The 9,412-nt window shown below is 39.2% G+C and overlaps 1 protein-coding gene across 2 annotated transcripts in view; it reads right to left on the bottom strand.

Moving 5' to 3' along the window:
• GRID2 (glutamate ionotropic receptor delta type subunit 2) overlaps positions 1–6,771 on the bottom strand; it is a 1,244,053-nt gene extending 1,237,282 nt beyond the window's left edge. For both annotated transcript variants that reach the window (XM_036227700.1, XM_036227697.1), the window contains exon 1: positions 6,243–6,771. In XM_036227700.1, the coding sequence (XP_036083593.1) occupies positions 6,243–6,330 (88 nt within the window). In that variant the 5' untranslated portion in view covers positions 6,331–6,771. The remainder of the gene's footprint in view (positions 1–6,242) is intronic.
• Between the last annotated feature and the right edge of the window lie 2,641 nt (positions 6,772–9,412).

The raw sequence follows: 9,412 nt of genomic DNA on the forward strand, positions 1-9,412 counted from the left end.
TTTAGTCTCCATTTTTTCCCCTAGTATTTTCTTTATTAATTCACTCTAAACCTAGTGTTACGTGTAGTTACATTAACCACACTTGACTGTATCTCTTCTCTCAATTCCTCAGATACAGGAATTTGTTTTCATTTTAGTCCATATAACTTTAGAGCTTAAATAAACACTAGTCTAAATCTTGTTATAGAGTTGATACAAATGAGGACTAAAAACAATAAGTTCCCAATGTTGCTCAATTAGCTATTGATAAAATTGGTACTTAGTCCCAAACCTTCTAATTTCTAATCCAGAACATATTTACTCTTAACTGTCTCACATTCATGAAATTAGTATCCACATTTAACTATTAAAATTTACCAATTTAAATTAACTGAATCCACAAACATCCACTTAATACTCAATCCCAGAATTAATATTTTTATCCTTTTCCTTGAGTCATCAGCTGATTTTATTCTGAGTCTTTAATAATACATTATTCCAATTCCAGCAGTTTATTAATTAATATTGGCACAGGGCAAGGTCTAACATAATATGATAAACTGTTCTCTCATTTAACCTAGTATTGTATTCTCTGTGATTTTTGCCAATCTTAAAACTAAATTATCATATTAAAGTTACCTAAGTTTCATCCTCCATTGGTCTTATAATGTGATGTATCAGAAAGATTTTGCCTCTTTAAAAAAAATCAATAAATATTAAAATCACTAAGTGATAACAGACACTGGTTTTATATTACTATACAAACCCAATGGTGGTAGCAGCGGTGGTGGTGGTGTGCATGTAGAGACTGATATAGCACATAAAACTTAATATTTACCAGGCCCAAATTATCTGAAAATATATATGGCCATTCACAAAATTCAACTGTTGACATTATATACATCTGTATAATACAGAAATACAGATATACATGTGCTCTTGTGCATATGCTCTTTTCATAGTTCTGTGTATGTCTGTTTCATGTCACAAACATCAATCAGTCTGGGACCCCAAATGTTCCATAGGTAAGCAGAATCACTGCAGTTAAGAAATTGCTAAACAAACTCATTTCACTGAAGTCTGTTCACATCAGCACTATTATGCATTTACGTCCTTCTTCGTGTCATAAATATTTACAGGAATAAGTATCAGTTTAAATATATATTTCGGTTATATTTTAAACATGTGAAAAAATTTAAAACATTAGGTTTAGTAATCTTATCTATCTACAGAGTAGAGGGTGTTGATATGTCCTAAAATAAAATTTTTGTAAGAATAAGACAGGAATACCATTTCCCTTTCTAGTTTGAAAATAAAAACCACCTGTACCCTATAGCTTCACAAAACTCACTAAATGGCATTTTTATCCTGGGAATTTTAAAAAAAGTATTTCATGTGATCTTCAAGTAGGACTACAAAGGAACAATTCAGAATGCAGTGACACCTAATGGTAAAGTTATCTTTATAGGCCATAAATGTATTATCTGATAAACATAATTGTAATAAAACTAAGTGTTGCTACTCACCAACAGGCTATCTATAATCTGAAATATGATGATTTTCAATAGTAATGCCAAATAGTTTACTTTTTTAAACTAAAAAAAAAGTAAGTAAAAAATCTGCATTAAAAAGTGTGGCTTTTACAATTATAATATCTTTTTGCAGTAAAATTACATTATGATAAACTTAGCCTCAGAGATCAAAATTAAATGTAATGTATCTTCTGTTACTCCTGACAATCTCAAATGGAGTCTATTATTGGATAAATCGAAAATTAATCACCTTGATTTTTATTCATATTTGAATTAAAATTTATAGGAAGTATTTACTAGATGTACCTTTCACTTAGAGTGGAAAGCAAAGGTCCTTAGTGTAATGACTTATTAGTCATGTCATAGTTGATATCATTGATTAATAACATTGTCTAACTTAATGCACATCTGAATTGTGCTTCAAATAACTGTATTAATGATACAGAAAAGACTAAAAGTAAAGAATACCCATATTTTGAATTCAGAAGCTACTTCTAATACTTTCTAAGTTTACTCTATATATCCATAACTTAGGGAGCAAAAAAAAAAATACTGTAAATAAGAAAAAGATAACTTGAAACATTGAGATATCTTATACAATGCAAAGAATCCTTGATGACTCCTGGGGGCTATCATTAAACAATGCAAATCATGTAAAGAGTTGAAAAAGAAACATATTGGTAGAAGACACAGTACAACTTCTGGAAATACTTTTACATTCTGTATTAGATAAAAGGGTCTTCAGTGAAGAAGTAATAAAAACTGATACTTTAAATCTACCATCTATTTTTGTTTTTAATATGATGACACATATTACTCACCCACCAATATTGTGCTTTAATTTGAACTTTCTCATGATGAAATACTATGTGAATTGTCTTAGACTTCTCAAATTTCATAGTTGATCATTATTATCTTAGGGAACAAGTGTTAATTGCTTACGAAAAAATACATGAATGTTTGGTTTCTAGCCCATGTTGGCATAAAGTATTTTACTATGGCTGATATAAAAATACACTAGTGTTTTTTGTAACATATGAATAAGTACACAGTTTGAGTGCTTCCTTATAGAGATATATAAACTGAGTATAGCTTATTTCAATCAGTTCTGTGAGCATAGGAACCAGATAAAGAAATGAGCATACATTAAACTGCTAAAACATGAGATCCTCCATATTTGATATAAAGCAAAACACAAACTGTGCAGTTGACTGGAAATGCCACCTAATCCCTGCTTAATTAAAGCAGTGCTGGAAACTCCTGTTGTGTTAAGGGAGTGAAGAGTGTGGGACTGATGTATGCAGAAAATAGCACTCAGCGTGGCTAATCTCAAAGACTTTGGAGCTTTCTAGCTACATAAATCAGAGCGACTTTTGAATAGCCTCATAAAACACAATATCATTGCCATTCCACTCACGACTTTTTGGTTCTTCCTACAGCATGCAGATCATTAGGAAACTTCTAAGCAATCAAGTAATGTAGGTCTGATGAAATTACTCAATCAATGCACAGGCTTAAAGTAGAAGCATAATTCAAAATTGCATAGTTTTTTTATGTCAAAGGACCTTTGGGGCAGGAGGGTGAAGAAGATCACAATAAAGGTGATTTATTTCTAAACACTATGTGTGTGTGCATATGTATATTAAACAAGTGTATGTAATTATCAAATATTTTTAAAATATTATTTCACAGAAACTCAAAGCAATTACGATATTATGTTTTTGACTGATTTAAATACATTTCCATTTCAATCATTAGAGTTTAACCATCACATCTCATCATTGTAGTAAAATAATGTTTTATAAAACATATTAGAGTTTGAAATATGTTACTGACTTCATTAAACTATCTGCACGAATAGCAAAAACAAAGAAAAGAAAGATGTAGAGAGTTTTCATACACATTATTTGGTTCAATATCAAAAAGATTCAATATTTAAAGAACCTATTACAGCAGTGTCTTTTCATCTTTCCAGCTTGACTGAACTACATACTGCAGCTTTCTGCTTGAACACATCACATGAGGCTGTGAAAACCTTTCATTTCTGCATATCTCCGTATACCTTTAGAGTTGAAATATTCACTTTCCCTCCTGTTTCATCACTTTCATCTCTTTAGTCCTGAAATAATACATTCACATTCACCATAACCATATTTCTCACATTAAATATTAAATGAAGGCAACTACCTCTTAAAGAAAAATTCTCTTTTTCTATTCAACCAAGCAAGTAAACTGATCCAATGATTTAAAATTTTAACATGGGCATTCAGTTTTGAATTTATTATACTTTTGATGGAGAGGGAGGTGGTGAGAGTGGAAGGGGCTTTTAACATCTGAAGTGCACAGTTAGTCTTGGTCATTTTTTTTTTTTATTTAGGAGATACATTTTTTCAGTATATTATAAAAGATATGGAGCATGTGAAACAATTATCTATTTGCTAGCTTCATGGCATTATTAGGTAGTGTATAAAAGAAGCTAATTCTCTTGTCTAATGTACTAATTGCTCTCAAGTCAAATTAACTGTCTGAGAAATAACGATTTCTTTTAGTAGGACATACACAGTTAATGCATACAACCAGCTCTCTAAAGAAAACTGTATCTGTAATCCGTACATTTTTTTTTTTTTTGGTCTGATTATAAATAAGCCATGTCACAGTGACAGACAACAGAATGCAAAGAAAAAATACAATAGTTGTGTTCTATTTTGAAATAAATGCCCAGACTGCATTGCAAAATAGTATTCATTTGGTAAAGGAATAGCAAGAAACGTAGGTGTTTGCAAATAGTGTATTTATTGTGCAGACTACAGAATAAGCAATAAAATAAGCATTTCTTCACACACCTTCCTTCCCGATAAAGAGTGCAAGGCAGAAACCCATAATCATAAAATGAATGTAAAGGTACAATAATCTGTATGTATGTGTGTGTATGCACACGCACACACATTCATGCTCCAGTCATTCACACTGGACATAAATGTGTGTCATTTAAGAGGAGCACAGCTTATTTCTAAACTCTACCAGAACATTACTGAACCCTTCCATAAGACCATCATTTCTCCCTAAAAAGTTCAGAACCTACAGGTACTGTTAGCCCCTTGGCAAAACGTGATCAAGCAGGCAAGCTATCTAGCGCTTCATTTACTTAAAGTATAAGTGCACGCTTTTCTGAATCCTGACCTCATTACCCCTTCCACAGAAACATATGTTTCTATTGATATAAATGATAGAGAATGGCCGACATGTTTACAATACAGCCGCTGAGACCAAGCGAGGGGTTCCCTGGAGCTGCGCGCACACCAGACAGAAGCCCCTCTTCTGAGCAGGCACAATCGCCACCAGCCAGGTACCGCTTCCAGGGCTGTGTGTGTGTGTGTGTGTGTGCGTGTGTGTGTGTACGCGTGTGCGCGCGCGCGCGTAGGTGTGGGAGCGCGCGCGCGCGCATTACGCGGGGGAGGGGGACGGAAAGGGGAGATACTGCGACCCATCTGTCGCCTCGATTTACAGAACATTACGCCGTGTGGACAGATAAAAGTCCTGTGCCCAGAAAAATTCCCCAAGAGGGGCCTCTCTTCAGCCCAGTAAATGAACCTTGCTGGCCTGCGAACGCGAGTTTCCGAAAAGGAAATCGTCGCATTAACGCAGAAAAGGCTGCAAGAGCTCGGCTCCGCTCAGCTCTCACGGATTAGCAAGTGAGAAGAGTTGGAGCCCCGAGCTGCGAGCGCTGTGCATGATAATGACGCGCAGCCCCCGCCCGCCCCCGCCCGCCCCCGCCCGCCCCCGCCCGCCACGGCCAGTCCCGGCCGGTGTGGTGGCCAATAGGTGGGGCCACTAGCAACTCCCAGCCTGCTCGGCAGTCCTTCGTGGAGTCTAGCTGCCCCGCGGTAGCCCCAGCGCCTTTGCTCTCGGCCTTGCGCGCCAACTCAGAGTTGACGGCGAGACAGGTGTCTGCCAGGCGGCCCGCGCGAATTTGCTCCCTGCGCTGCCTGAGCGACGCGGGGCCGGTCTCGCCGCTGCGCCAGGCCCCGGGAGCGTGTGCGAGGCGCGGGGCTTCACCGCCTGCTACACCGCCGCCAGCCCCTCCCGCCACGGTCGCGGCGACTCTGCCCGAGTACCGCAAAGCCATGAGGACAAGAAAAGGAGGCTGGGGCGCATCAAGCACCCCGTCACCATCGCACAACGCTGCGGCGAACGCAGCCCGCTCACGTTGCAAAACCACCTGTTCGATCCAAAGGGAGCTCTCCCACCTCCCTCCCCCACCTCCCACCCCAGTTCTTTTCGCCTCACAGGTGACACCAGTTCCTTCAAAGATATATATATATATATATATATATATATATATATATATATATATATATATTTTAATGGAGCAAATGCACATCCGGGAAAGAATATGGAAGGTTTAGTCCATTAAACTTCCTTTCCCCACACACTTGGAACCCCCGCACTCCCCGGTACACACGCACCCCAAGGTAAACTTGACACCCCCACGTATGCAGCCCACTCTCCACGATTCACCGCCAAACAACAGCACTCAAGTCAAGGTTCGAGCATCATTCACATCCTGCCAGAAAACTGAACAAGTGCGAGGAAAAAAGGTAGTGGGAAGGGGCAATGAACCGCAGGCACTGCCAATGAGACACACAGAAGGCGGAGAGCTGGGAGCAAAGGGAAAATGCTTGCGAACCGAAACGGTGAAAGTACCTACTGGCAGCGCCTGTCTTCACTTACCGATGTGGATGATCGAATCCGCATTTGCTGAATCCCAGGTTCGAGACCACCACACGGACAAAACCAAGAGCAAGGGGAAAACTTCCATCTCCTCTTAGGCTGATTCTCTTTTAGGATGGATTTTTTTCCCAAAATTTGTTAAATTAAAAAACAAAAAAACAAAAACAACAAAAAAAAAAACAGTCCAAAGAGTTTGAGGTCACAACAGAGTTTAGCGAGGCTTCCCCCCCCCCCCTTTTTTTCTTCTTTCTTTTTTTCTTTTCTAAATTCCTACTGCCGGAGCAAAGCCTTTAATCTTCGCTGAGGAAGACAGACCAAATAAGAGAAAGAGCCCAAACAGAGGAAACCTCCTTCGCAAAGCCGTGTTACTTCGAAGGGAATTTTGGCATCGCCAGAGTTGTTTGCAGTTTGGCTTTTTAAAAATGTATCCAGCCTTGGCTGCACTCGGGCAGGGGGAGAGGCTGAAGCTCAGACCATCCCCAACGCTGCGCCGGGGCCACGGGTCTCGCGTCCCAGCTCCGCCGCAACTTCCAACAGACCCCCCCCCTCCACCACGCCGGATGTTCCCCTCCCCCTCCCCAACCAAAAAGCCTCCCCCACCCCGCCCTAACGGCCCGCAGAGAATCCCTTGTCTTCGCTGCCAAAATAAAATCTAAGTGGAAAGGAAAGGTTAGGAGATTCCAAGCGGAGCAGCCAGATTCCAGCAGGGAGGGGAAAAAAGCCCTCTCCAAGAGGGGTAGAAAAAGTGAACTTCAAGGTAATGCAGATAGTAATGCAGAGAAAATCTCTTTCTGCGCGAGGCGGGGAGCAGAGCTCGGCGAGGCGGGCCCGGGGAGCCGGTTCGCTCGGGCGCGGTGGCGGGGGAGTGCGCCGGGCGCGAGCAACCGGGCCGGGCGGGCGGAGCGAAGTCGCTGCGGGCTGCAGGATGCTTTTGGAGCGGTTCGCCTGGCGGGATGCAGGAAGCGAGAAAGGAGCGAGCTTGGCAGCTTCGGCACTAGCTCCACGTTGCCTAGAAATGGATCACCTAGGAGAAGGAGCGAGCCCGCGAGAGAGCGGTGCTGTCAGGAGGCGAGAGGGGGAAACCGAGAGAGGAAGAGCTTCTCTCTAATAACCACCTCCTCCCCCTATCTGCAATACAAGGGAGAAACAAAATAGTGCTCTCATTTCCCTTGGAATCTTCAACCGGGGCTGAGAAAAAGGCAGGACTGTAAGAAAAAAAAGATGTTGAAGCCTTAAAAAAAAAAAAAAAAAAAAAAAAAAATGGTTGAAGGCAACCTAAAAAGCCACCCCACTTATTTAACCTTGCTATTGCAATTCTCCAACAGGTATCAAATTTTTTTCTAATCTTTGCCTGGAACTAATCACATTGGTTAAAAACAAATTAGGGACACCTGGTCACTAAGGGAGACGAGACCTAGAAAGCTTTTAATGAGATTTCAATTATAAAGTTATAAAAAGGAGAGGACGTGCTAATTACCTTTTATACAGTGATTTTTTTTTTTATGTCTCCAGTGTATGTTTTAGAAAATAAGAATAAAGGATAAAAGAGATCTTGAAATAAAAAATAAATAAAACGGCAATATATGCTTCAGGGAAACATTTGATCAAAATATTACATTGAGTAACCCGATAACAGACTTATGTATATAAATTAAGAATAAGGAAGTTGGTTGCTCCTCCAATCAAAGACCTGAGAAAGTAGTGAATGACAGCCTCTCAGTTCTGAAATGAAAGGATTTTCTGTCAGTTTATTACTTAACATCCTGAGGATTGTGACTTCCTTTCTCCTAATGATTAACTTATACTCAGTCTGGCCTCATTTCAACCTGGATATTTGTTAACACAACCTAGTTAACTAGTTGAGGCCACATATTAAGGGGCCTAATATTATTTCAGTTATAACTGGAATCCCTTGAGAATGTCACTATTTGGGATGTATGAATGTCAAATTCCTCCAACAACCTTTCAGAGTCCTCCCTTCCCTCTAGACTTGGCAAACCTCTTTTCTTCTTAGTGTCTCACTTTAGTCCTCTCTAGTCTGATGAATTGGGCTATTATTTCTCCAAACACAATTTTATGTTCTCACCTCTGTGAAATGCCTTCTTTCATTCATGTTGCACATTTTTTTCTTGAACATTCCAGAAAATGTTTTGCTGCCATGTTGTTACACATGGTAATAGTTCTGCTGGAAGACATCTATTCGTCCTCCCAATCAATCTCCTTTACCAGTTTAAGACTTAGTTCAAATTCCTTTTGCCCATTAAGTCAAGCACAATTTTGTAATATGTCATAAACCCATCCTCTACTGTGCTCTCATAGCATACTTTACCTTTGTATTAGAGTTAGGACTACTTCTGAGTTAGATCATCAATGCGTTGACAGTGAGGACCATAGCTTATTCACATTTTATTCACTGTAGCATTTACACAGAACCCCTTTGTTGACTTGAATTTCATCACTTCCTTCTGAATTTGGCATAAACCAGTGCTTCCAAGAAGACATCACTGATTAATTCCTCTCAATTCTGGATCATTCCTTTATCTTTTTTTTTTTTGTCATTAGTACACGTGGACTCATCATTGATTGTATTCATCTTGTCGTAGCTGTCATTTTACTTTTCCAAAGGTTCTGTTGCAATTTCATGGATCATATTTTGCTGTTACAGATAATGAATCTTTGAAAGAATGAATGTATCTCCCCATAGCTTGCTTCTATTATATTATTCACAAGCACATTTTAAAAATTGATGAGTCATTATGCACTCTATCAAGAAAAAAATTATGAAATAACTATTAACATGGAAAGAACACTATAATATCTTAGAATCAGAGGACTAGGAGGAACTTCAAAACATTAGCTGGCCCAGCAGTAGCATAATAAATGTCATTCCTGGAGATAGCTAAATATAATCAGTTCAGACTATCTTCTCTCTTGGAAATCTGTTTTAATGTATTATGAGAAAAAACATTTTCATTATTTCTAAATCCTCCTATTTAGTGGTCCTCAAAGGTAGTTTCACTGTGGAATAACCTCAGTTTTTGAAAAAGGTCGCTTCAGACTAATTTAATCAAGTCACAAGGGTTTGGAGCTTGGCCAATATGTTTGACATGACTCTAGTGAGCAGCCATAGTTCAGAACCATTGTTATTATACTCAAATGTTTAAATAAAT

Source organism: Rousettus aegyptiacus, unplaced genomic scaffold, assembly GCF_014176215.1.
Source record: "Rousettus aegyptiacus isolate mRouAeg1 unplaced genomic scaffold, mRouAeg1.p scaffold_m13_p_10, whole genome shotgun sequence".
In the NCBI taxonomy this organism is placed as follows: domain Eukaryota; kingdom Metazoa; phylum Chordata; class Mammalia; order Chiroptera; family Pteropodidae; genus Rousettus; species Rousettus aegyptiacus.